The sequence below is a fragment of the Phytophthora sojae genome, assembly GCF_000149755.1.
Source record: "Phytophthora sojae unplaced genomic scaffold PHYSOscaffold_6, whole genome shotgun sequence".
Taxonomy (NCBI): domain Eukaryota; phylum Oomycota; class Peronosporomycetes; order Peronosporales; family Peronosporaceae; genus Phytophthora; species Phytophthora sojae.
In genome coordinates, this window is record NW_009258120.1 from 3,453,298 (window position 1) to 3,479,277 (window position 25,980).

At 55.4% G+C, this 25,980-nt stretch overlaps 10 protein-coding genes across 10 annotated transcripts; 5 read left to right on the forward strand and 5 right to left on the reverse strand.

Moving 5' to 3' along the window:
- Positions 1 to 859: 859 nt before the first annotated feature.
- On the reverse strand, positions 860 to 1,993 carry PHYSODRAFT_355035 (hypothetical protein). The gene is made up of 3 exons (XM_009533114.1): positions 1,828 to 1,993; positions 1,642 to 1,751; positions 860 to 1,560 (listed from the first exon to the last, which is right to left on the reverse strand). The coding sequence occupies exons 1-3, from the start codon at positions 1,918 to 1,920 to the stop codon at positions 1,083 to 1,085; spliced, it is 681 nt and encodes a 226-aa protein (XP_009531409.1). The 5' UTR covers positions 1,921 to 1,993; the 3' UTR covers positions 860 to 1,082.
- A 174-nt stretch (positions 1,994 to 2,167) lies between these two features.
- On the forward strand, positions 2,168 to 2,713 carry PHYSODRAFT_256191 (hypothetical protein; the record flags this gene model as incomplete). Its single annotated transcript, XM_009533115.1, has 2 exons — positions 2,168 to 2,238; positions 2,380 to 2,713. The coding sequence occupies 2 exons, from the start codon at positions 2,168 to 2,170 to the stop codon at positions 2,711 to 2,713; spliced, it is 405 nt and encodes a 134-aa protein (XP_009531410.1).
- Positions 2,714 to 2,832: 119 nt separating this feature from the next.
- Positions 2,833 to 4,731, reverse strand: PHYSODRAFT_513062 (hypothetical protein; the record flags this gene model as incomplete). Its single annotated transcript, XM_009533116.1, has 3 exons — positions 2,833 to 3,731; positions 3,831 to 4,045; positions 4,268 to 4,731. The coding sequence occupies 3 exons, from the start codon at positions 4,729 to 4,731 to the stop codon at positions 2,833 to 2,835; spliced, it is 1,578 nt and encodes a 525-aa protein (XP_009531411.1).
- Positions 4,732 to 5,305: 574 nt separating this feature from the next.
- On the reverse strand, positions 5,306 to 5,809 carry PHYSODRAFT_335666 (hypothetical protein; the record flags this gene model as incomplete). Its single annotated transcript, XM_009533117.1, has 1 exon — positions 5,306 to 5,809. The coding sequence occupies one exon, from the start codon at positions 5,807 to 5,809 to the stop codon at positions 5,306 to 5,308; it is 504 nt and encodes a 167-aa protein (XP_009531412.1).
- Positions 5,810 to 8,283: 2,474 nt separating this feature from the next.
- On the forward strand, positions 8,284 to 8,727 carry PHYSODRAFT_316898 (hypothetical protein; the record flags this gene model as incomplete). Its single annotated transcript, XM_009533118.1, has 1 exon — positions 8,284 to 8,727. The coding sequence occupies one exon, from the start codon at positions 8,284 to 8,286 to the stop codon at positions 8,725 to 8,727; it is 444 nt and encodes a 147-aa protein (XP_009531413.1).
- Positions 8,728 to 10,507: 1,780 nt separating this feature from the next.
- On the forward strand, positions 10,508 to 11,596 carry PHYSODRAFT_547344 (hypothetical protein). The gene has a single exon (XM_009533119.1). The coding sequence runs from the start codon at positions 10,522 to 10,524 to the stop codon at positions 11,461 to 11,463; it is 942 nt and encodes a 313-aa protein (XP_009531414.1). The 5' UTR covers positions 10,508 to 10,521; the 3' UTR covers positions 11,464 to 11,596.
- A 964-nt stretch (positions 11,597 to 12,560) lies between these two features.
- Positions 12,561 to 13,442, forward strand: PHYSODRAFT_513112 (hypothetical protein; the record flags this gene model as incomplete). The annotated part of the gene is made up of 2 exons (XM_009533120.1): positions 12,561 to 13,316; positions 13,413 to 13,442. The coding sequence occupies 2 exons, from the start codon at positions 12,561 to 12,563 to the stop codon at positions 13,440 to 13,442; spliced, it is 786 nt and encodes a 261-aa protein (XP_009531415.1).
- On the reverse strand, positions 13,408 to 14,680 carry PHYSODRAFT_355036 (hypothetical protein). Its single transcript, XM_009533121.1, has 3 exons — positions 14,666 to 14,680; positions 13,949 to 14,054; positions 13,408 to 13,873 (listed from the first exon to the last, which is right to left on the reverse strand). Exons 2-3 carry the CDS (start codon positions 14,049 to 14,051, stop codon positions 13,506 to 13,508), a joined length of 471 nt encoding a protein of 156 aa, XP_009531416.1. The 5' UTR covers positions 14,052 to 14,054; positions 14,666 to 14,680; the 3' UTR covers positions 13,408 to 13,505.
- Positions 14,681 to 16,939: 2,259 nt separating this feature from the next.
- Positions 16,940 to 19,174, forward strand: PHYSODRAFT_335672 (hypothetical protein; the record flags this gene model as incomplete). Its single annotated transcript, XM_009533122.1, has 1 exon — positions 16,940 to 19,174. The coding sequence occupies one exon, from the start codon at positions 16,940 to 16,942 to the stop codon at positions 19,172 to 19,174; it is 2,235 nt and encodes a 744-aa protein (XP_009531417.1).
- Positions 19,175 to 19,358: 184 nt separating this feature from the next.
- On the reverse strand, positions 19,359 to 21,725 carry PHYSODRAFT_316902 (hypothetical protein; the record flags this gene model as incomplete). The annotated part of the gene is made up of 1 exon (XM_009533123.1): positions 19,359 to 21,725. The coding sequence occupies one exon, from the start codon at positions 21,723 to 21,725 to the stop codon at positions 19,359 to 19,361; it is 2,367 nt and encodes a 788-aa protein (XP_009531418.1).
- Positions 21,726 to 25,980: the final 4,255 nt, after the last annotated feature.

The window sequence follows — 25,980 nt, forward strand, 5'->3', positions numbered from 1 at the left end:
TGAAAACTTTAAGATCAAGCAGAACCCAACTCAATGCAATCGGGGCTTTGTGTCTGAGACTATATCTAGCATTGTAGACGTATGCACCCGACAGGTAAACAACACTGGTCGTTCTTTACACGACGATCCCTTGGCTGTTAGCATGCTCAACGTGCTGCGATGCTCGTTGAGCCCGTCCTCAGTGTCATACCAGGAGTAAGAGGTAGGAGCAGCAACTCGACCCAGATCATCAATGAGCCTGTGTTTATTTACTGGATAGTCTGCGCATCTTTCGGGGGCCTTTGAAAAAAAATTGCTTAAATTCAACGGAAAAGATAGAGCCCATGTTTTTAGTCAGAGGGGGTGAAATGAACCCAAATCTATCGGGAGCGTCCAAGCGAAATCGACACCAGCGGCATTTGAGAGGCATGAAGAGTCTGCAAACTTCACCCTAGTGCCATAGCTAGTCATGGTATTCCCTCCTCAACGCTGGGTCGGTCTTCAGAGGGCTTAAAGCGCCGGCAAAGCGACGTTTGGCAGCCGAAGATCACCTTAGCCCATAGGAATTGCATAGTGTTTGTAGGCCATGACACCCGTCCCACAAGCCGAACATGTTTGGCCATGTTTCAACATGTTTGACCATGTTTGAGATTTCTTACTTGTTTTTAGTATGTCCCTTACCCTAGCCCGTTTAGAAAACATGGGCTGTATCAACGGACTAAATTCAATCGTAGTGAATTAACAGTAAAGGTGTCAGGACCTTCTCACGATCGCTGAATGTTCCCTGCCACCTTGCACTACTAAGCTACTACATGTAGTCGAAGATAAGTCGGTGAACCTGAAGAATATCAGTGATTCATCAGTTTCAAAACAACCTCATCGTTGGCAAAGCACACTTTTCCAAACACTTCAACACCGTTGTAATTGTGCTGTGTAAGGTAAGTAGACACAAAACCTAGCTAGGCCTTGGTGCTCGATTGCGTCGCCATGCTGCGTCGGTCGTCTCCTCCGCAGCATCACAACGCCACGTCGAATTGGGCGCATCATCTCCTCCCCCTTCCGTCACTGCGAGAGTCAATTGCTTAGCCGGAGTCCCTCCCGCTCTAAGGAGTCGGGAACAACATCTTGCGGACCGTGGGCTTGAGGTCGTAGTAGATCTGGTCCAGGCGCGTGTCCAGCGTGTTGTCGCACACGATCTTGCCCTGCTTGGCGTACAGCACGATACCGCCGGCCTTGGAGTCGGGCAGCATGCCGTCCGCGGCCTTGTTGAGCGTGACCTTGACCTTGCTCACGTCCACGTTGGCCTCCTTCTTGACGATGGCGATGTACTTGTCCGTGGCCTCCTTGAGCACGGCCTCGGCGAGACGCACGTCCTTGGCGCGCACGGCGACCACCACCTCCGGCTCGAAGAGCTTGATCAGGCCCTGCACGATCAGGTCGCGCAGCAGCACCTTGTTCTTGTCGTCGGCCGTCGTGTAGTTCCGCAGCTGGGCCTGGCCCTCCACGATCAGGGTCTTGAGCAGCTCGTCACGCGCGATCATCTTCTGTCGTCGCGAGGCGCCGATCTCCGCGGAGCGCGCACTATGAAAAGCATTAAAATAATTACTAACTGCTGCAATATTGCAGGGCAAAAGACAGTGGATCCGTCGCGTCGTCGCTCACATGCGCTTGTTGATCTCGCGCTCCTTCTCCTTGCGCGTGTACTCCTCCTGGATCTTGATCTTGGCGTTGTGCACCAGCATCTGCTTCTCCAGGTTGAAGTCGTGCTCCGTCTAGCAATAAGAGACAACATACAGCAACAGGTCAGCTCCCTCCGCGTTATCAGCTCCAGATATAAAAACATTTTACCTTGATGCGGATCTCGTTGGCCTTCTCCTGCGCCTCCTGGAGAATGAAATTCACCATCTGCTTGATCTGGCGGTCGGCATCGGACGCGTTCATCTTGGCTCTCGGCTTGGGGGGCGCTCTCCTCTTGCACTCTCCACACTCCACTGACGTCGCTCACACTACCGCTTCCGCTTCTGCTTTTGAAGACCTTCGAACGAGATCTTCCACTTCGCACTTAGTCGAATATCCTCATTTCACCCAATCATATCGTCGTACTTAGTCGATCACCTTCTTTTCAGCCAATCGACAGCCACATCTCCTCGTCAGTTCGAGCTTTTGACCAGGAACAGAGACGACCGCAATGCTGAGGGTGAGGGCGACGGTGACGGTGGCGGCCTGCGCTGCGCGCCGCGCGCAGGCGCTGCGCCTGCTGTCCACCAACCCGGACGTGGACAACAACGCCTTCGTGCGCAGCATCTCGGCGCAGCAGGCGGAGAAGGCGCTGGAGCGCGGCGCCGCCATCCGCGCGGACCACGTGGCCGCCAAGAGCGACGCCGCGTTCCCCGCCGCCAGCCAGGGCGAGCGCCGCGTGGACGCGAACGAGGCCAACCGCAAGCGCGTGATCTACCGCAGCAAGCAGCGCGGCTGGCTGGAGGTGGACCTGCTGCTGGGCCGCTGGGCCAGCCAGAACGTCATGGCGCTCTCAAGCGACGAGCTGCGCCAGTACGAGGACATTCTGAACGAGGAGACGATCGACATCTTCAACTACATCTCGGGCAAGAGCCCCGTGCCCGCGCGCCTGGACACGCCCATGATGAAGCGGCTGCAGGACTACTGCCTCGCGTCCCCGCTGGGCAAGGCCTCGCTCGAGGGGTTCGCCGAGAACAAGAAGTTCATGAGCAACTAACCAATGAACTGCCTACAGTAGACACGGGAGCTCGTACTGCATTTGGGTTATTGTTTTTGCTCTATCGTAGTAGCTACAGTACTACGACGCTTGGTTGTGTTTGACGTTGTTGGTGTTGGTTATTCAGCTGATGGGCGACAGCGGTAGAACGAGAGGTTGTGGACGACCATGGCGAGGCAAACGAGGAGCTGGCGGGACTCTTCCGGTAGCAGCAAGCGGCTCTCTTGGAGGCGCACCATCAGGCGGAGAGTGAGGTGGAACGGGACGGGGAGCTTCATGTCGTGGTAGAGCACGTTCTTGTCGTTGGTGGCGGGCATGATGAAGCCGAAGCCCAGCAACGTGTACTCACTACCGTTGTAGAAGTCTCCTCGCTCGGTGGTGGAGACGACCTCTTGGTACTGCGGGTTTGCGGCTCGAGTCTGCGCGTAGGAGGCGATTGAGCGGTCCAGAGCTTCCATTTGGCTCGCTAGCTGACTGACCAGCTCGACTAGTTCACTTTCAGCGAAGTTGCCGAGCATGGGCACGCTGTGGTTGAGCTGCATGGAGATCATGGTGTCGTGGTTGGTATCGGCGTAGTACGAGACTACCTCGTCCAGTACCGGCACTTGGTCGTCCATTAGGCTTTCGAACACGTGCAGTGGGGTAGGGTCGCTGCTTATCGACATGTTCACAGTTCCGAGCACTGCGTCGGCGAACTCGTCCACGTCAAGGTCGTGGGTTGAGAACCAGACGGTGGAAGGGCCTTGCAGACCGTCGCTAAGTGCTCTCCTCTCGGCTTCAAAAGCCACTTCAGCTATCGTCATCAGCGCCTCCAGTCGCATCGATCGCTTCGTGACTGGGTCCACACTCGTGTTAGCGAATACTGGAAACAGCGACAGTGTCACCAGTGAAGGCGTGTAGACGGTAACACCTGACTGCATCAAGCACGGACTCTCCATCGTGCAATCCATCGCGTTTTCATCGCGAAAGCGCTTGTCGAACGAAGGATAGCCATAGAAATGGGTGAGCGCGGCGTACACTCCACTCCTTGACGAGAAATCCGTCACATTACCAGCGTGATCAGCAGTATCGGTGGCAGAATGACCCAACGGTAAACCTGCTGCTGTTTCAACGTCACTTGAGATCCCTGTCACGTTGTTGGTAGTGTTACGATCTCCAGAGTTCGTTGGCGAAAGTTGGAGAAAAACTGACAAGGACGGGAAAAGCGAGTGTGTGTCGTTCGAGCGGAGCGTGAAGCGAGGAATACCAGTCTCGAAGTAAAATTCCTGGACCAGCAGCTGGATTTGCTCAAGTGCTTGAATATCGCGTGAATTCATTGCGCTTTCGTTCAGACTTCCATTCATCACCTTGCTGACTGATGATACATTCGTTGGGGAGGAGGATATTCCATCGAGTTGGCGCGATAACTTGCTTCCAGAGCCAGCACAGCTTGATGAGCACGACTCAATCTTGTCAGTATCACCGACGCGACTCACATTATCCTCCGTGTCGTCTAGCGTGAGAGTCTGCATGAGCTGCGCTGTAAGATTTCGTACCAGATCGAGTCGTGGGGACCACAACCACGGATAACTATCAGCAGGCAGCGTTGCTGGGGGTAGATTGTCGTCGCGGGTGTAATACTGGTCCGAGTAGCCTTCGTACGGAGCAAAAGCCGCAGTGTATGGCGCGTACAACTGCGCTCGCTTGCTTGCTCCATCGAACGCATACCGCAAAGTCGCGTTAGGTCGAGCTTCTTCGTCCTCCGCCTTAATGATGGCATCTACTGGCAGTGAGAGATTGAATTCTCGTACCATCTCGCTAGCGTTCATCAATGCGAGGCGTTTGGCAAGCATTTCGTTTTCGAAATACCCCACGTAATGGCTCTGGATGAGGTTCCACGCCACATTCCCCAGAGACTTCAGCAGTGGCAGCGCCAAATTGTCCGTGAGAAACATCCCGATCGCCTTGTTTCGACGCCGGCGAACTTTGTTCGACCTGATGGAGCTCCCGTAGTCCATAGGAGACACGAGATTGTACATCAGCAGCCGCGGTATGTCCTTCTTTAAGGTGCGTCGGCCCTGGGTCGACAGTACCCACTTGGAGATCCAGGGCGTCTGGGCTTCAACTGCACCGCGATAGTCAGCAAAGCTGTGGAAAGTCGAGTCATTGTTCGCAGGCATAACTTTTCCATCCGATCGACGCTTCCAGTGAACAGGCTGGTTCGAGTGCGGGTGGTCTTCACTCCAGTAATCGCTCGTATTCAGAGGCGTGTGTGTAGTCACCATCGATGTCTTCGCGTTAACGAAGGTCACGCTCGCGGCTGATGTCAGCATTACCGCCAAAATGGCCACGATATTGGCCACTCTAACGCTCATCGTGTCAAAGAAGTTTTGCAAAGTGCTGAAGAATCTGCAGAACAAATAAGAAAAATAAATTCTGGCGGCTTCTTAGTAAATGCAAGTCGTGCTCGAAGTCAATCTGTAAAAACAGTCACGTTGCCTCATTCAGTTCAGTTGTGGCTAAGAGTGACCCCAGCCAAGTAGCTTCCACGAGAATTTCTTTTTCTTCTTACCCTTGAGCCCAGTACGCTTGGATTCTTGTAGTTTTGCCAGTTTAAACGCTTGCCGGCACTCGTACACTCCAGAGACACTCATCAGCCACGCATTTCTCCACTCTGTTTTCGTAAAGATATCGGACGACCCGAGGGCTACCACCGGCCGCCGCAGCAGCAATAACAGCATTGGACGCCTGCTGGCCCAGCTCCGTATGCATCCACTTGACCATGTTAAGGCGGCACATCGACGCCGCCTTCATCAGTGCTTCCGAGCTGCACCCTGGCAAGTATTTCGCATGTAGCCATTTTGCCGCACCGAGACTTCCTCCAATCGCAAGGAGATCCATATCTGCAGTACTGCAGCCCTCCGACCGGTTGTTGTGCAGCCACTTCACCATATCAAGGCAGCCATTACGTGCAGCCCCATCCATCGCTGCGTGCGTGCATCCTTCTAGCGATTCTCGTGCAGCCCCATCCATCGCTGCGTGCGTGCATCCTTCGTAGTGATTCTCGTGCAGCCACTGGACAACGCTCATGTAACCACGACTTGCAGCGCCATCCATCGCAGCCTTGGTACAACCTTCAAAGCGGTGTTCGTGTAACCATATAACGGTGTTGATACGTCCCCGACTTGCAGCGTTATCCATTGCCGCGACTATGAAGTCTGCGCAGGCGTTCTGTGGAGTAACTCAACGATACTGAGATTTCTGGCCACAGCCGCAGCATCCATCGCCTCTGACGTGATCTCGGCCTCGCTGCACTTTACTTTATCATATGGTAATCGAGATAGATGGCTTTCATCCTCTTGCAGAAGCCATCAGGGTCCGATGCCATTTGGCCGGATGGATGAGCCGGTAGCGCTCTACACCTTTTCTCGGTCTACCTGAGCAAATTAGACAAGCAAAGGTGGCATGTTTTAGTTTGGGGTGCACAAGAAGCCCAAATTAGGAAACGGAAATCTGAAATTGACAAACAAAAAGCTGCCTAACCTTCATTCAATGTGAAGTAGTACAGTGTACCAAAAACACTACTCGCCGTACAACCATCAATTGCTCGCGTACGGAGACTTCGCGCGCGCGCCAAACGAGCTGCGCTTCGTGGAGGCTGACGCCGCGGGGCTGTTCGTTCCCTGTAGTTCCCATAATTGCAAAACGGGCATCGTGTGTTGATCCGGGACAAGGAAAAATTGAAAATGCCGTGACTGCGATGAAAGAATGAGTGGAAGGCTTTTCAGGGAAATCCTCTAATGTTTTTGCGTTTTCTTTGCTGTTAACGAGAGTTCGTGACACTTTCATTACCTCAAAGAAAAAATGGGTTTACGCAATTCGAAATGACTTGATCATTAATTTACCGGTTGGCTTTGAAAAAAATAAACAAAGTGTTGTCGTCCTCCGCGCGTATCCAGTATCAACTCAGCTTGATAAAGAAATGTTAGACAACCGATTCGCCTTCAAACGGAGATCAGCTCAACGAATGAAAATTGTCGAGAAACTTTGCAAACCTGTGTCTTCTCCGTACAGATTCGTGACAACACATTCGGCTTGCTTCAGTCATAACGAAGCTAAGCTAGTGGAAGTTGCACAAGCTAAACAGCTTCCACCCAAACGTTTTCTTTTTGCGCTCCAGCTCGTCACGTTTCTTGCGATTGTGAATCGCCAGCGTAGATGCTCGGCATTGCTCGCACTTCAGTAAAGCGTCCGCGGCAGCCTTTTGTCCGTTTTTCTTGGCAGCGATGACAGCTTCAGCTGAACATTTCCCCACGTTGTTGGCGTGGGGATACTCGACAATCTGCAAGTGGCCGCTTGCCGCAGCAGCAGAGATGGCAGAGTTCGACGCCGGCTGGCCGAGCTCCGTGTGCAACCACTGGACCATTTCGAGATGGCCCTTCGACGCTGCCTTCATCATTGCAGCCGAGCTGCACCCTGCCAAAACGTTCGCACGCAGCCACTTTGCCGAACTCAGACGTCCTTGACTAGCGACGTAGTCCATCGCAGCAGCACTGCACCCTTCGGAGCGGTAACTGCATAACCATCGAGCCACCAGCGCGTGGTCATTCATCACAGCCGAATCCATCGCGGCAGTGGTGCACCCCTCGGTGCGACTCCGATGTAGCAACTTCACAACGTCAAGACAGCCATTTCCGGCTGCTCCATCCATTGCCGCTGTGGTGTACCCTTCAGAACGATTTTCGTGGAGCCACTGGACGATGGGGAGATGGCCATTCTTCGCCGTTCCATCCATCGCAGCAGTGGAGCAGCCTTCGTTGCGGTTTTCGTGCAGCCATTTCAGCATCCGAAGGTGGTTGTTGCTCGCAGCTCCGTCCATCGCCCCTTCCGTACAACCTTCGTAGCGGTATGTGCGCAGGTATTGCACCACAGCAAGACGGTTATTGCATGCAGCGCCGTCCATTGCCGCCTTCGTGCATCCTTCGTAGCGGTTTGCGTGCAACCATTTCACCATATTAATGCAACCCTTACTTGCAGCTCCATCCATCGCGGCCTTCGTACAGCCCTCGTAGCGGTTCTTGTGCAGCCACTCAACGACAATGAGGCGACCTCTGCTCGCTGCTTCATCCATCGCATTGATGCTGTCGGGGAGCCACTTCAAGATAGCGACGTTGTTTACTTTCGCCGCAGCCTCAATCGCCTCCAGCGTAAGTTTTGCCTCGCAGTGTGTCTGCATCCACTCCAGCGATGCGAAGTCTTCCTTGCGGCCGCTGTAGATTTCTTTCGCCCTTGCACAACCCGTTAGGGTCGTGTTTATTGTGATGCCATAGTGTCGGATGTGTCGACCCGTCTTGTGTCAATCCGGCCATCGCGCCTAGGCGCAAGTTTGAGAATGCTGTGCTCGAATCAAAGCAAGCAATGCCCATGACGGACAACGACAAGGAAGCAGCTCTCCCAGAAACGTCTTCAACGGTATTCGAAGGCATAAGCGGTATCCTCGCCAAGTTGAAGTGGTTTGTACCACAAATTGGGTACATGTATCCAACCATCGCATTTCTATCGCATTATAGAAATCCTTCCAGCAGAGCAGCATGTCGACGAGCCACGGTGCGCCCCCGGCGGGCTTGGAGTGCATGGCGACGATGGACGACATCACGCAGGAGGAGGGCAACTACTGCGAGTTCCAGACGGCGCCCAGTGGCCTGTGGCACCCGGCGCTCTTCTGCGCGGACGTGGTGGAGCAGCTGCTGGGCTCGCAGTTCCACACGTTCATGAAGAAGGTGCAGGAGGCGGACTGCAAGGCGGAGCTGCGGCGCCTGGTGGCCAAGGGGCCTCCCGTCTGGCTCGAGGACAAGCACGCGCTGCCGCTGCCCGAGGGGGACACGCACATCGTCCAGGTCTGGTTCGCCAAGGACGGCCAGGAGCGCAGCGCCAAGCTGGACGGGGCCCTGGAGGGGGAAGCCCGCGAGAAGCTGTGGGAAGAGCTGCGGCAGCTCATGGATGCCATGGAGGAGGACAAGGAAGAGGTGCGGTGAAGGTGTAGTATGAAAGGGTTAGAGCCTGGAAGTCGATGGCCTTTACGATCATAACAAGATCATCTAGACTTTCATTGATTTGGGGTGAGCGGAAGTGTTGAGTACGTAACCCGGTGGTGGTGGTGTGCTGGACTGGAATTGCTAGTATTGTACAGGCAGGGGGTCATGAAGCTCGTTAGCTTGTCAAGTATAGATATCTTTCTAACGTGACAGTGCCAAAAGAAAAGTTGTAGACTTCGTGCTAAGCTACGCCGCTTTCAGTCCTTGGTAGTGCAGATCCAGATAAACGCGTTTTCTAAGCCCCATGGAGGACTTACGTTTGCTGGTTGGTGATTGAGGAGGAAAAGTTTGCTACGTAGGCTCCTGACAATGCTATTGACCGAGATAGCAGCGCCGATCGCCATCCAAACGTTGCGAGGTCATGGCACGGTTGTCATACAGTACTGTGTGCGAAGTTACGGAGACTGTGTTGGAGTAGAGCTCGACCACGATGTCATCAAAGTGCTTACGACCGTGATACGTATACGAACAACAAATTCCCACTCACGCGAGCCGCGGGTGCCGAATCGACACGAGTTGCCGCCAACACATACAGTAGCTCCAATGTCGTGGCCACTGTTCACCGCGACGCTGATCCTCGACTGGGAATGTTCAGTGTACCAAGCTGTGCTGCAGGAGAACCGCTGAGCAGCTCTGCTTCTAGCTACCCATCGCCCCAATAGCTGAAGCCCTACGCAGCCGATACCTCAGCGCCAGCAGGAAGCCACCCCAGGTCATCCTTTTATCGCCCCCGGCGCCGCTCGTCAGCCATTCCGACGGTGCGCCGCGTGTCTTCGCCGCCACCGCGCGCAGTTTAACATCGGTGACGAAGACACGGGCGCGGGGCACTTTAACGCGCATCCATCTTGTTAAACCGCGGCCGCCAAAGCCTTCTTTCACTTCCACCATTCGTCTTCGTCGATGGCCCATCAGGCGCAGCCAGCGCCGCCTCGCTCTCACCTCACGCATCGGAATGCCGCCTCCCATACATATTCTCGTCCGCAGCCCGGTTTCTGGGCGGCGTCAGCGCGGCAGCGAGGGCCACGACAGCGGCGCTCTCTCCGCCGGATCCGCGATGCCATCTCTTTCGACCACGCAAGCTGCATCCTCGTGATGATGACATGCTGAAGCTGCGCCATGTCAGAAAAAATAGAACGTCGCTTGCGTCTTTTCGACCAATCGCTCTGCGTAAAAGCAGTTTTACGCCCTCCTATTGGTGCTAGCCTTTCGATTTACAACCAACCGGAGCCGCGCATCAAAATGCTGGTCTTCAGCGATCAAGGCGAGGCAACAATGCTGTCGCCCGCCGAGCAACAACACGCCGCGTCCGTCCTCACGGCGGCGCGGCTGTGCTCGGGCGTGTGAATCTCGGTCCGTCCACAGCGCCGCTCCACGCCCCGTTCTCTGGGCGCCACTATGGCTGAGCCTGACATCATCGCGTTTTGCGCTGAAACGTCACTTGGCGCCCGGGATACAAACGCCAAGTGTAATTCCGATGACATCAACGGTGCTTCGCGCAAGTACGTCAGCCAGCGCGCAGAAAAAGGCCGAAAAACAATGCGCTTCATCCTCCGCCCCCAGCTCTTCAAACGCTGCGTGTACATGATCAGCAGTGGTGGTGGTGGTTGCCATCCACCGCCGCAAAGCATTGGGACGTGCGTGGGCCATCGCCATTCCGGGATTTCCAGTCGACTGCGCACGTCCACCACCCTCACACAGCTTGAGTAAGAGCAGGAAGGAAGGCAGCCAGCCACCATGATGTCCCTGTCGAAGTTCAAGAAGGAGGCCAACTGGTTCATGGTCTACTACCTGACGGTGGTGCACCTCGGCGCCATCGAGGGCCTGCGCCGCCTCTTCCAGTGCAAGCTCGAGACGTTCCCGCTGTTTGTGTTCATCTACTACCTCTCGGGCCTCGGCATCACCATGGGAGCTCACCGCCTCTGGGCGCACCGCAGCTACAAGGCGCACGGCATCCTGCGCTTCTTCCTCATGCTCTGTAATAGTATGGCCAATCAAGGAACGCTTTTTCACTGGTCGAGGGACCACCGCGTGCACCACAAGTACTCGGACACGGTGGCGGACCCGCACGACTCGGGCCGCGGCTTCTTCTTCGCGCACATGGGCTGGCTGCTGGTCAAGAAGGACCCGCGCGTGCTCGAGGCCGGCACCAAGCTCAACTACGACGACCTCTGGGCCGACTGGTGCGTCGTGATGCAGGAGAAGCTCAACCCGTGGGGGCAGCTCTTCATGTGCTTCGTGTTCCCCACGATCGTGGGCGTGCAGGCCGTGGGCGAGGACTGGAAGAACGCGCTGTTCATCCTGGGCTTCCTGCGCTACGTGGCCGTGCTGCACGCGACGTGGCTCGTCAACAGCGCCGCGCACTTCTACGGTTACCAGACCTACGACAACATCCCGCCGCGCGAGAACTGGTTCGTGTCGATCTGGGCCATCGGCGAGGGCTGGCACAACTGGCACCACAAGTTCCCGTACGACTACGCCGCCAGCGAGTTCGGCATCTCGGGCCAGTTCAACCCGACCAAGCTCACGATCGACTGCATGGCGCTGCTGGGCCTCGTCTCGGACCGCAAGCGCGCCACGGACATCTGGGCCAAGATCAAGGACTCCAAGTCGTTCCAGGACCCCAACGGCGACGACCCGACCAAGGCCTTCTCGGAGCTGAAGGCCAAGGCCAATTAACCGCAGTCAGTCAGCATGTTTTGTAGTACGTCCTTGGGGCCTTCGCGGGCTCGTCAAGTGAAGTAGAGCGTGGGCCGAAGAGCCTCACGCCGAAGAATATTTTCGCTAACAAGCTTACCTTATTGATCATCGATTGAATGTTCTGAATGTTCAGCTTGTGTTCAAGTGGTGCCAGGCTCTTGCACTTTTAGCAGTAGGCCTGACCAGCGCGAGATAATTTTAGTGCTCGTCGTCTTGGTGACTCGGATCTGGCAGGCACTGCATTGGAAGGCATGGCGGGCGAGAGTGAGAGCGACACGGTTGAATCGCTGAAGAGCCGAGAGAAGCTCGAGCGCGTGAGTGAAAGTGGACCTCAGGACGATGAAGACTCGACGGTGGATGCCACACAACCGATGATGGACAAGCTGGCGGCGTTCGCGCTGCAACTGATGGAGGAGTTCCTCTCTCAGTATAAACTGGAGGAGACGGTGAAGACTCTACAAGCGGAGCTTGAGAGGAAGGGGGCCCCGCGACCTGATCCGCAGCTCTGGTTTGAGATGCACAGTAGCTGTCGAGTCGCCATAGCTCGAGGAAGCTCGACCGCCAGCAAGAAGAGTACGCTGGAGAAGCTGCTGGCCTTCTGCGTGTCCCCGAAAGTAGCTCTAGCATTGGATGTCATCGCCCCGCCCGTCACATTGTGCCTTGCGTCGCCACAACCCAGCAGCATCTCCAAGCTCAAGCAAACGTCGTTCTCGCTCCGACAGGCGTACAGTCAAATGCTCTCCCCGGTCGTTCGACCTAGCCAGCGACACAAGCAGCCTGGAACACCTTCATCCACGCCCGTTGAGCGACGGCATAAGGCGGATGCAACGGTACCCGAAGGCAAAGGTGAGCCGTCCAACCCCGGGGATCCCCCCGACATCGACGTCATTCTCGAACAGAGCGAGTCTCGACCTTCTTCGTCTTCTGCGTTGGGTCCGATTGAGCTCCAGCCTCAAACTGTGACGCTGTCCAAGAAGCGGAAGTCCAAGAAGAAGCGCGGCCATGGATCAGGAAGTGACAGCAACAACAAAGGAGTCTCTCAACCTCACCGCCACCCTTCACGGACCGAGAGTTCGATGGTGATGGCCTACGATGAGCAGATCAAGCGAGACTTGTCGTCTGGCCGACTTCTAGCGCGCGAGCTTCGTATTCTCCGAGCGGAACGCGTCAAGTGCGATACAATCCGTCGGGGCACGGCAGCGTACGAAGCAGCACTTGCTCGACACGATCCGTACGCTAAGGAACTCGTTCGAGAACGCTACGGCTTCATCCATCGAGTGGAGTGTGCGCTGTGCACATTCCCGTTCCTCCCAGTGAACCTGCCGCATCGCGTGTCGTTCAAGTGCATCATGGACCTGCACGAGTTCTGGGGCTACACGCCGCCTCAACGCGAAGTTGCGGCTCGATATCGACCGCCACTTTGCTACGACGCGGTGCGTGTCTGTCGGATGTGTGGGCCGATCCTCTTCCAGCACACCACAGCCACGCCCAGCGTGATCGACGAGCAACTGAGCCCGACAATGCCTCGCGCTAGCTCACTGAGCGCTCTCAGCACCACCGGCAAAATGTCTCCCAAGACGAAAGCTCGAGCTGCGATAGTCGACACCGAAAGCGTCGAGCGACGGACGTTCTGTTCCGACCCGTACGCCTTACCGCCATTGTTTGGCGACGATTTGATCGAGGATGGAGAGAGCTACGGGGTCGAAGACGTGCCGAGCGAAGTGCTGCGAGGCAATGGTGCTGGAGCAGCGCAGGAGTTCCCGGCCAAGGCAATTGTGTACTCCCAGCAACAGACGAACACTGTGGCGTTCATGAGCTCCAAGGAATGGGAGGTCATCAACCCCATGCGCAGCAGCATCCGCCAAGTCATGGAGAACACAGTCAAATGGCCATGACAACTTAAGACTAAAGGAAGACTTATTGGCTAGAGATGGATGGAAACCGAAGCATTGCATTGACATTAGGCCTTTCGGATCAACGGCAGGCAACGCCTACTGGAGACTACCATGGAGGCAAGACGCTTAAGTGCTGTCCTCGCCCTGGAACTGGTAGGTCACGTGGCACTTGCCGCAGTAGTGGCGGTCGAAGTGGGTGGCCATGAACACACCGGCACCGCACTGGGGCGACGGGCACTCCTTCTTCAGGCGCTGGATCTTTCCGTTGTCGTCCACCTTGTAGTACTTGAGCACGGCGAGTTTGACCTTGCGGTGCTTGTGCTTGATCTTCTTAGGCTTGGTGTACACTTTTTTCTTGCGCTTCTTGCCACCACCACGCAGACGAAGCACCAGGTGCAGCGTGCTCTCCTTCTGGATGTTGTAGTCCGAAAGAGTGCGGCCGTCCTCCAGCTGCTTGCCGGCGAAGATCAGGCGCTGCTGGTCAGGGGGGATTCCTACAAAGGCGAACAACAGCATCAGCATCTAACTCTGCATGCAATAGGTGAGAGAACAGTCGTATGTGCACCTACCCTCCTTGTCCTGAATTTTCTGCTTGACATTATCAATGCTGTCCGACGGCTCCACGTCGAGCGTGATGGTCTTGCCCGTAAGGGTCTTGACGAAAATCTGCATCTTCTGTAGTCATAACGTCGCGCGTTAGTCCCACGCAGGTCTGGGAAGTGCCCTACCGCATCGGTCCTCCAAAAGCCTCTCGGCAGGATAAAGAGAGGCACAGTCAAACGAGGAGAAAGAGACCTCGGACTGCAACGCTCTCTCCACCAACAAAAGAGCGCAAAGGACGTAGTCCTATGCAGCATAAAACCCTCCGTCTTTTGCGTTCTCCCATTGGCTTCGTGAACGGCAGCTTGATGGTGTTCTTCTACTCCCTCCTCCGTCTTCCTGCTCCTCCCCCTTGTGATTGGCTCCGGCGGACCGACGCGGCGTCTTGGCCTAGCAACCATGCATCATACATATACCTACGGATCAGAGGCCAGCTCGGAGCCACAGACGAGGCCCCTTGCCGACCCCCAATCCGATCCTTGATACACGCAGGACGCGGATGATTTCTTGCAAGCGACGGCTGCCCCGAGGCGAACGGAGGGAGGGACCCACCCAGAAGTTCACGGTCTGGACGTCACAGGCAGCGCGTCGCTTGGGCCGAAAGCGCCGGCGTCGGGAGCGAGTGGGGGCATCTAGGATCGGGATCCGCAGGTCTTGGGCAAGCGGAGCTCAGCGGGGCGACATACCGTCAGGAGGTTTCCAAATCCAAACTGTGGACCGCAGTGTCGCTGGAGCTCCTTGCACGGCGCAGCCCCTGGCAGCCACCAATTTTTTGTATTTAAAGTCACTCAAGCGAGGAGTGACGGCCGCCAATTTTATCCGGCGGCGCCGGTTGGTTGGAGAAGGTACGGCAGGGTGATTGGATGAAATAAGGGAATGGATACTTATTATGGGAGATGTTAAGTATACATTTAAAGTTTACATATAGTTGAGGTGACTTTATTCCTGTTGCGACGACATTGGCCATTGCTACCTATCGCCCGACTCGGTCGAGCCACAAGCTGTGTGCCAGACTGTGATCCAGAACTCATTGTCTTGGCAGTGCCAAGATGGCACCGACATGCTTGCAGTTGAAGTGGGCTTCTATATCTACTAGCAGTCGCAATCAACAAGCGCGGGCTCGTTCTCAATATCCGTAGTAGAGGTACGCGCGGCACGTTCCCGAGCATGTGTCCCTGCCCACCTGCGAAAAGAGGAGCATTAGCGCGCGAGCCGACAAGATACTTTTGGCGGGCAGCAACCATATCCGTGGTAACGTGCATCGAGCAATTGGTCCCGTTGAGCTGACCACTCGCGCGGATTGGCCAGCGAGGTTGAAGTGAACGTCCAGCTCTGTGTAACGGTCTCCGATGAGCGAGCACCACGCCAGCAACCACAACGACATCTGGAGCGCTACCGAGCTGCCAGGGGCTCGCCTGGCGCCAGTCGAACCGGGCCCGAGGCTCCAGAGGCGCTGGCGCGGTGCCGTCGCGGCCAGTTACCCGGAGCCGATGCGAATCAGCTCAAATCAGCGTACGCACTCGCAACTGCCGGCGGTTTTCGCTGCTCGGCTCCGGCAGCGTGGTGCTGAACCGCCTCCAGCTCGTCCGTTCAGCGCCGGCAGAGGCGGTGGCTACCGTGGCGACGGCTACGATGGCAGAGGTAGGGTTCGGCGGGCGCAAAGTTCAGAAACGTGGTGCTGGTGGCCGTGAGCTAACTGGTCTGAGAGGCAGCTAGCTATCCATGCGCAAGACTTGGCACTGCCAAGTTGGCAGAGGCACCACGCCCGACGCGAAGAGCTCACAACGAGATGACAGCAGATGAGTCGCGCTGAACGCTGAGAAATGGGTTTGATCGTCGAATGCATGTTTGCACAGTCAAGTCCGGAGCTCAAGTGCCTTAGCAGAGACCTTCATGTTACTGCAGGCCAATTACCGCCACCAGCCTTAGGGCCGTTCTTAAGTTCCCGGTCCCAAGTCCCGGGACGAAATAGAGCGATTTGATTGGCTTTCAGAAAGCGTGCTAGGTTTATTTCCGAGCTCGTTTTGTCCCGGTCCCGCATCATTTTCGCGTGGTCGGGACGTGGGACTTTCGCCCTAGCTACTTCATTTATTCGCTAATGCGCGCCAAGTGTGCACCACTTTGTTACGTTTCGAAAGGGCTATCTGACCATGTTCTTCTTTCACCGTAGTTCGCGGTAGTTCCCGAGAGTTAGGGGCTTAAAAAATGCTTACAATTATCAACTTTGACGGACGACGGGTATCGTCCCGTTCGTCCCGGTCCCAGCTCCCGGGAACTTAAGAACGCGCCTTAGAACTCTGTGCGTGGTTTCATCGCAACAAAAGTCCACGCTACGACAGATCTTGTCAAACGAGCTGTGGACGAACAGAACTCGAGCTGCGAGCCGAGAGCCGGGGGGAGGAGAACCGCATCAAGCCATCGAGCTGCATCGTCCTTGAAAGGCCACCAACGGCAGAGTCCGAGACCAGGCTCGCTCGCTTTCGCGCTGCCTGCCTCGTGCTTTCCCGAGGCTTGCAATCCAGCGTCGCGGATGCCTCAAAGATGGGTACGGGGTACCTCCCGCCAAAATTTAATAGCCTCAAGAAGCACCACCACAACACATTGATGCATGCATGAGATCCCATCCACGCTCAAGAGAGCGCCACTGCGCACGCTTGGGTTGCGCTGCCAAGTGTGCGGCTCGAGGCGAATAAGACGGCAGCTCTCTGCCCTCGGCTTCTGGAGACGAATTTGCCGATGGACCCGCCTATGCAGCGCGCGCTGAAGCAAAAGATACCCAGCTGCCGTTATCCCGGGCTGCGATACGTGCGAACATGGTCTCATCGGGGCATAGTGAAACCGAGTCAAAGTCCTTCGATTTTCACGACGAGCAGACGCGAGCGAGGAGTGCTCCTGCTCCTGCTCTCTGCTGGCTCACAACCGAATTTGCGTCCGTCGAGCATTGTTGCACCCCGCGCTCCATGGCGGACGCGGTGTGCCCGCCCCCGATCAGCAATGGGATGCTGTCGACCTTCACGCTCGAGATGGACGACGAGAGCGCGGCCGGTGCGGGCCCGTTCCGCCACTCGCTCAACGACGTGACCGCCGCGCGGCTGCGGCGCTACCACCAGCAGAGCGACCGGAGGCTGCACGCCACGCTGCAGCTCTTCCGGGAGCGCACGGAGCGCGAGCGCCGGTCGCGCCTGCGCCTCAGTCGCTCGCCGCTGAGCGTGGCGGCCCCGGAGCTGCCCCGGATGGCCGCTCCCGGCCGCATGGCCGCCGTGGAGGCGCGCCAGTGGAAGCTGCTGCGCGAGAGCAGCGACATCCGCGTCTACCGCCTCAAGGCGCGGCAGGAACGCACCTCCACCGTGCAGGCAATCGGCACCGTGCACGGCTCGCTGGGGGACGTCATGAACGGGCTCTACGCGGACTCGACGCGCACCGCCAGGGTGCTGCAGATGCTGCTGAGCTCGCGCTCGCTGGACGCGCGCGTGCTGCAAGTGGACAAGAGCAGCACGGAGGCCAAGCCCTTCCAGTTCTCGGGCATCGTGTGGACGGCGCTCAAGCTGCCGGGCCTGGGCTTCTGCAGACACAGGGACTTTTTGTGCTTCAAGAAGATGGATCTGTTCAAGGACGAGCTGGGAGAGGATATGGGCTACGTGGTGCTGCACTCCATTGACCCCCTGGCAGACGAGATCTCCCCGCAGGTCTCGAGCTTTGATACCTACGCGGCGACAGGAGCCACGTGGCCGCCGCTTAATCAGGGACACCAGAACCGCACGCGCAGCGCCAGCTCGGCTGGATTCGGCTCGGGGAACTTTGTGCGTGGGTTTATCTCGCTGGCGATTGTGTTCAAGAGTGTAGGCGAAGATCGCGTGGCCATGTTCGCCCACGGCCAGTTCAACCCCAGTGGCCGCTTGCCGCCGCTGCTTGGAGATAGCTGCATCGCTGAGTGGCTGACGTCCATCGCGAACACGGTGCAGAGCGGCCAGGCCAAGAACTTGTCGCTGCTCTTGGTTGGGCAGAGGCAAACAGGTGCAGGTGTAGACCACTCGGGCTCTAGACAGCGCTGTGGGGTGTGTGCGCGGTCGCTGTTCTTCTGGGATACCCCGCGGAACTGCCGTGGCTGCTGGAAGCCGTGCTGTCGTACGTGCCGCGTGACCAAGCCGATCTTCTGCGCTCACTACCATTCCAGTAATGCTGCAGCGGGTCAGACGTCGGGCCCATGCACCGAGACGTTCTGTCTCGCTTGTGTATGTGCAGTGATCCCCTCCGGCGCTACCATCAACGCTCGACTGATCAAGCGCTTGGCCAAGAAACGCAAACGTGCGCCGACCTTCTTCCGACCCACAATGACCGCGTCATCGATCACGGACGGCTCACTTCCTCAGCACCAGCAACAGCAGGCGACAGTCTCTGAGCGCGCGGAACGACTGCTTGCAGCTGCTGAGATGTCCTCCATTTCCGTGTTGTCATCGCTGGAGTCGGAGAAGCATCAGCAACACCGATTGAGCCTGAACGCTCGGCCGAAGAAGCGGGCGTTCTTGCAGTCACAACCGGAGATCACCGGCCAGGAGGTTGAAGATGGTGAGGTCGAGGACGCCGCGAGCACAATGCTGGAGGTGCTGGAGCACTACCAGATTCGTCGCGGGGGTACCGGGTCCGTCATTTCGGGGGTATCGTCGTCGAACGCGGGGACTTCGCTGCGATCGTTCACGTCCGCGGACTTGGCGACTTCATCGAGCCTCCTTCTCGGGCGATACCCCTCTGGAAACAGTCTGCTCACGCACAACAACCAGAGCTTCCTCCAACGACCTAGTGTTCCTACGACGACGCGACAGTGCCAAACGCCGATGGAGCGTCGTGGATCAAGAGCTTTCCAGAACCAGAGCAGCTTCTGGCTGCCGAACCAGTCGGTCTTGGTGAAGAAGACGCAAGAATCATCGCCCCCGCTTGACGACGAATACTACCAGCGTTTGCTGCAGAACTATCTGCTTCACACCAACAGCAGTCGCAGCATGGTGAGCGCGCTATCGTTCAGCAGCTATGGTGCCAAGTCGGCGGTGCCCCAGCCGCCACACTCGCAGGAATCCAACGTCCTCTCGGAACCGCAATCGGAGCCTCCCAGTGATACTCGAGCTATGTCAAGCTGCTCGCCTACCAATGGGTCCATGTCGCTTCCACCGGAGGCGGTCATCTATCGCCGGTTCAAATGAGCTAGCTTGACGCAGCTGGCGATGTGAATATTGTACCAAATTGTTCAAAATGCTTTGAAGATGTCGAATGAAATTGAAGGACATACGCATGTACAGCAAGCAATAAATACGCTTTTTGCCACTTTATACCGAGCGCTTCGCTCGTTCGCTCGTTTATCAACACACCGTCCGAAGCTGCAATGGCTCAAGCATCACCAGGTTCGATTTCTGCTGTTTCCTCGAGTAGCTCGTCATTAGGCGGATCTTCCTTTTGCTCATCCGTTTGTTCTTCACGCAGGTCGTTTTCGTTTGGTTCTAGCTGGCTTGGGTCAATAAGCGGTGGGTTGCTTCTCCTGCCTCTGGGGGTCCACGTGCCGCTGGAATGGTGCGAATGCGCTCGGCCTCCCGAGCCGCTGTACACTTCGAGCCCTGGGATCCCAAGCGTGCTGTTGATGCGGACTTCTTCCATCTCGCTTGCAGTCATTTCCTGCTTGGAAGTTCTCTTACGCTGGAGTCTCGAAGTCGACAATCCTTTACGAAGGGAGGAGAGCGTGATCGGAATCACCTTGGCGTTGGCGTCGTGAGACTCAGCGAAGCGATGGAGCTCGGCTTGTGTGGCCGTAATTTGTCCACGCTGGATATGAGCCGACAGATCGACACTCCCGTCGTTCTCCACCACACTCTTGACTCGAGAATCGTCACCTTCGCCGCTTTTGGTCCGCAGCCACGTACTCAGAGTCTGCGAAATGTCGGCAAACGACGGACGCTGCTCGGGATCGGCATCCCAGCACTGCCGCATGAGCTGCTCAAGCCCTAGAGGAGCCGGCCTGCTGAAGTCAGCCGGTCGGAGTCCTTCGTTTGCCACCTGGAGAGGGACTTGGAAGGCGTTGAGGTTGTCGTAGGGGTCCTTACGCTCCACCAGTTCCCAGAGCACGATGGCGTACGAATACACGTCCGCTTTCTCGTCGTAGGGCTCGTGTCGGATCACTTCAGGTGCCGCCCAGAACGGCGTTCCAACCCAAGTATACGGACCGTATTGAACACTTCGGAAGCGCGCGAGCCCAAAGTCGGACACTTTAACGACGAGGTTCTCGGAGAGCAAACAATTCTTGGACTTCAGGTCGCGTTGTAATACGTCACAAGCGTGGATGTGAGCCATCCCTAAGGCGATATCGTATGCGCTGGTGACTACAAGTTGATGCGGGAAAAAGTTGGCAGCATCGCGCAGATAATCATACAGCGAACCATTGGGCATGTACTCCATGATGAGCACGTAGCAACTGTTCGTGAGGCTTGCACCGAGCAACTTGACAATGTTCGGGTGCTTGAGTGCGTTCATGACCCAAATTTCGCGTCGGAAGTTCTTCACCGCCTCCTCCAAGTTGTCGACGACGCCCTCTCTTGGCATCAGAAGCTTCACGCCGACTTTCGTATCTCTCCAGATAGCTGCGTATACCTCGCTTAATGGGCCCGAAGCTAGCCGCTTGACGAGATGTACCTCGCGCAGTTTGACCTCGTACACTGAAGCCTGGTCTCCTCCCACTTCGAACTGCACGTGTGAACTGGCACCGACACTGACTCGTCTTTTGTCTCGAAGCTGCATGCTGGCGCGTCGCTCGTTCTCAGCTCGGTATTCCGGTGACAGCCCCGCCATCCCGTTCTTCGTCGCGTATGAAGGTTCATTGAAGAAATGCGCCTGGGAGTTCGTACGCACCGGTGCTCGCTTCTTGAAGAACTGGAACTTTTTCCTGAACGAGTTGGAGCGGGATCGCTCAGACGACATGGAGTCCGTCGAGTCTGTGCGACTTCCGCTCACTCTCTTCGGAGGCGAAACCCCTGCTGCAGCTGCCAAGATATTGCGTGAACTGCGCGCGACGGATATTGAGACGGCTCGGACTTTCTCGCTGATCTTGGACTTAGGAGGGTTCATGGCGCTCCTTGAGCGTTGCCTGGCCATTTGAGCTGAGAGCATGTGCTTGCTGGGGTCTCTCTTCTTCACCGCGATTGAGCCAGCACGGACAAGAGCGGGCTTGTTGGGACAAGCAGAAGGCGCGGCGCTGCCATCATCCTCTGGAAACACAAGCGGTGGGATCGCTGCTTCTGCCTGCTCGTTCGCTCCGTCGTCCTCGGTTGCCCCAGTGGACTGCGCTGCAAAATCCAGGTGCATCATTCGCTGCGTCTGGAGCATGAAGGCTTCGCCCTGCTGTGGCGAGTTCTTGTGGCCTTGGATGCGCGCTTCAGTGGCATCTTTCTTAATGACAGCCAGAGGGAGCGGCGACGTCCGCCCAGCCACTCTGATGCCACATTTGCGCAGCAATCGACGCACACGCCACGCGATCCCGCGACTCGTTCCGGTCAGCACCCGGTGCACCAACGAGTTGTTTCGAGCGTCATTCGCCTCGTTGCTGCTCCTCCGTCGTCCACACAGCCAGCAGCAGCGTGAAACTAGCAGCAAACCACACACCACCAAGACGCAGCAAAAACACAGGAACAGCTCCAGCCACGCGTCCACGAGTACGCACGAGTTTCTGCCCGCGCAGTAGGCGCGCGAGAACACCTCGAGCGTGCCCATGATGGCCGTCCGTCAATGCCGCCGCGTCTAGTGATAAATAAAACGCGCGTGCAACAACACCCTCCCAGAGATAGATGGAGGGCTGCCTCGAAATAGCGGTCGTCAGAGCAACTTCCACGTCGGGAGGTTGTGACCTGGAAATTCAGCTGCGCTCTTTCCAGTACGGACGATAAAAACCTGAAAACTTTTGGTTAATCGCCCGAACGTTTAGCTTCACGTACCAAGAGCGTGAAATACATCGCCACAATCCAGCCCAAACGTGGTGCAGCAATCCAGCAAGTTGATCTGCTCTTCTTTCAAAACGTATCCTTTTAAAGATACGTTTTACTGGGATAGCAGGTCATGCTGCTAGGCAGCCCAAATCGGGTTAGTTCGGACCCCGGTAACTGAGGCCGGTAAACTGAGGCCAGCCGCGTCAATGCTTGTCTTTCTGCATTGTGATCTCGAGTCTACGTGGCGGCATGGCCACATCAGGTTCATCAAGTGTTGTTGTGTAGGGAAAGCTTCGCAAGCCTCACCCCCCCGCAGACCTACTTTGACTATACAGGTCCCCGTTGAGGGGTGCACGAGTAATTCCGTGAAGTCCGCGGACTCTCCGGAAATCTCCTCCAGGAGTCAAGTCTATTAAATAGACTAATAAAATTTAATTTAAATTTTAATACCAAAGTAATACCGGTATTTCCAAACTGCAACTCAATCAGAGGGGAATTCTCTGGAATAGTTAACGGAGGGAGTCACTCCGACCCAAAATTACTTCAAATTCTTATACACAGAACCCAAACTAACGCTACTTACTCAGAACTAAGTCAAACTTATTTGGAAATTAATACCCCTGTTATATAAGAACTCATCTGGATACGCGAACCCAATATAGCGGCTTTTTTCTCCTAATATTACATACTTGTTATATCCGTTCGTATCGGGAATATAGTCTCATACACGGAGCGTTTATACTAGCCGTCAATAACTTATAACCGCTGTACAAAGGATGCAAAATAGATGGATGTTGCTTGAGGCGGCTAAGTGCAACATCATCGGTAAATTACGACGGTCCGAAGTAATTTATTCGTTTGAATGTCGTCCGAAGAGCAACGCCTACGCTGGACCAAATTTCGCATAGCTTGTAAGTAACTAGATTACAGGCACCAACTGAAGAGGAACGCTATTGGGCATGGGTTAGTTGCAGATACAGACACTTTACGAGGCGAGACTAGAAAGCGTCAACTTGGAGCTAGTATTGGTGAGCTCATGTGTAATGACATCATTTTCTTTTTAAATTTAATATGGAGTTTCGCTAGAAAAAAGTTGAAGCGAGCGACTGGTGCGGCACAGGTGTGGCGCGCCTAAGTCGCAAAGAAACAAGTTAGATTTTTTCGCACGAATTGCGCAGTTTTCACTTTTCTACGTACTAGCTCGGGGCTGTTATATAATCTAAGTGTGTAAGTAAATAACATCGCCGCTTAATTTTTTAACCCGTAGGCGGATGACAGGCACGTTTACCAGGTAGGAAAATCCAAATCGACCTCCGTAAAGTTGCCTAGCAGGAAGCAAGCCTTAGCCTATCAAGCGGGAAACCCACCCGTTTTAAACTTCTAGGGAGGTCCGAACCCTACGAGCAATGCTGCACAAATCATCTTACCATCGTGGAAATCAGTAAATTACCCACAATGGTAAACAGCTCCAGAAACACAGAAGCAGTTTGTTTTCCACACAATATCGTGCAAATGTTCCGATTTTGAGGTCAGATTTGCCGAATTCGGCGTCGTTTTTGAGATATAGGCCGTTCAAAAAGTGCTCTCGAATGCTCATTCTCCTGAATTCGTGTGCGTCTGACCTCATTTTTGTATGAAAACTGTAATGGGTCTACCTTGGCGCACTACTACGGCTTACACGTATGCGCACGTGTATGAGGAAACGTAGGTTTCTTTTACTTGAGTTAAGTATACTCGAGATCCACGAGTATACTTTAAACAAGATAAAGACTCCAAGTAGCGTGTTTTGGTAAAAGATGAGAACTAGTATACTTTAAACAAGATAAAGACTCCAAGTAGCGTGTTTTGGTAAAAGATGAGAACTGCTATTTTTGTTTTATGTTTCTGACTTCCTCTTAATGTAATATTCTAAACTAGGAATCTGCCAACGGCTGGTTGGCAGGATTCTGCTAACATGCAAGTCACTCATCGGCTAAAAGATGCTGCTTTCAGCCAATAGGAATCCTAAATGTGTATGGACCACCCGTCGTGGTGGTCGTAAATGTATGTAGCCATTGGTGTACCTTACACCAAGGTCGAGGAAGTGTTCAAACCTCTAACAGACATCGCATCTGTTAGAGTAACAAGTGACTGTAGCCACTTGTGCGTGTAACCCCGTTACAAAAACTTTTGCGTTTCCTGTGCGTCTGCGCGCACGCGAATTCTTTTTGCCCATTGCGACCTTTCCATACGAACTGCTGTTACGCTGGGAGAAATGCAGACTCCTTACAAATTTGTGTGCGTCAAACGCACAGAAAAACTACTGTGAACCTCGAAACTCAATACCACTCCATACTGATCGGAGCAGTAAGAGTCTTGCTGCAAGACAAGCAACGGGATTAATCGCTAGATAGAGACCTCTGGGGGTGCGCGCGGATGGTTGTGGGCTCTATCTCGAGACGACCGAAAGCGTTTGCCGTGCTCACAACCCCCAAAAGTTTATAAAGGGCATACTGGCAGCCGTGTCCTGCATTAGCGCCCAGCCGGCGTCGCCAGAGCGCAACATCAATCCTTGTGCTATTGCATCCACGCTAGGGACGGCACGGTCGTAACAAGGATGAAAGTTAAGACGAGTTGAACTAGGATGAAAGTTAAGACGAGTTGGTAAGTCTCTAATTACCGGCTCACACCTGAGGGGAGATTCTGGCTGCACGAGGAGCTTGCGGGTGGTTTGACTCATACCACCATGTGAGTCGCACGACGGTGCAGAGCTTGCTGAAAGCATTACTGCGTGCCGACAGCCTGCGTATCGAGCTAGAGCACCCCTATTAGCGACCAAGGAGAATGGCAAGAAGGGAGACGCGAAGAAGCGCATGTTCAGTGCCGTCGGACATGTACACGCAGGATGGGAGGACCGTGTGTGGACGTTACCACTTGTTGGGCTGCAGCAGAAGCAATGTTCCTCAAGCTGAGACGCAAGCTCGTGAGCGCGAAGTCGTCACAACTCCAACAACTCCACCGCTCGCACGCACTCGTCCAGCGAAGGGCAAACGACCAGGACGGTGCTCCCTCGTCCGGAGTGCTTGCCCAATGGCAAGTTCGCCGCCTCGACCTCGCCGCCCAGCACCACTGCTGGCAACGTCACCTCATGTCCAAGATTCAGATGCGTCCATGTTCGACGACGCACCGTCGGACGACACCGTGATTCCCGACAACGAGCCTGTCGAGTCCGTGTACACACCCAGTGATCATGAACATGGTAGGCTGTCTCTTATACTGTCCCTTATGCTGCATTGTATGCTGAATGTTATGATGAATACTATACTGAATATTATGGTGAATGTTATGCAGTATTCTGCTTTATACTGCTGCTTAACTGTAGGCGACCACGGCGACGACGAAGAAGCGGAAGCTGGTGCATTCGGCAAGGAGCTACTGACCGACAGCACGGACGCGTTGAATGTTGTGGCGGATGGAGATAGCGCGCCCCAGTTTGGTTCCATGGATTCTGGCGATGAAGCAGAAGAGGATGATGTCGAGACTGGCGAGTACGGGTCAGACGAGGATGTGGACGCTTCGTGCGCCCCTGATGACGTCGTCGACGATCCCGAGTAGACCGAGCAAGAGATCGCAGCGGAGGTTCTCTTCGCGGAGAACTTTCTGTCGCAGTTTGGTGGGAAGGACGAAGTGCTGGCAGGTAACCTGAAGAACGCTATCTTGCGGGACATGAGTGCGACGGGTTGGGAGGACATCGTTCAGCCTGACACCTACGATTATCTCATGACGCCTTACGAGCCTGTCAATGATGCCGGAAGCTACCCCGCTCTTCGTCAAGGTTACTCGGAGCCTACTGCTGAGGTGCTTCGAAGGGGCGACCCCCCATCGCTCTATTCTTCTACTTCATGCCCGTCGTGCTGTGGCAGCACATTACTGCCTGTTCAAACGAGTATCATCGCGAGATGCTCCCTCTTCGAGCGGACGAAGCCTATCACCACCATCGAGCCAATCGACGACTCAACGACAAGTTGCCGAAGAAATCACGGCGCGACATCCAACACGAAATG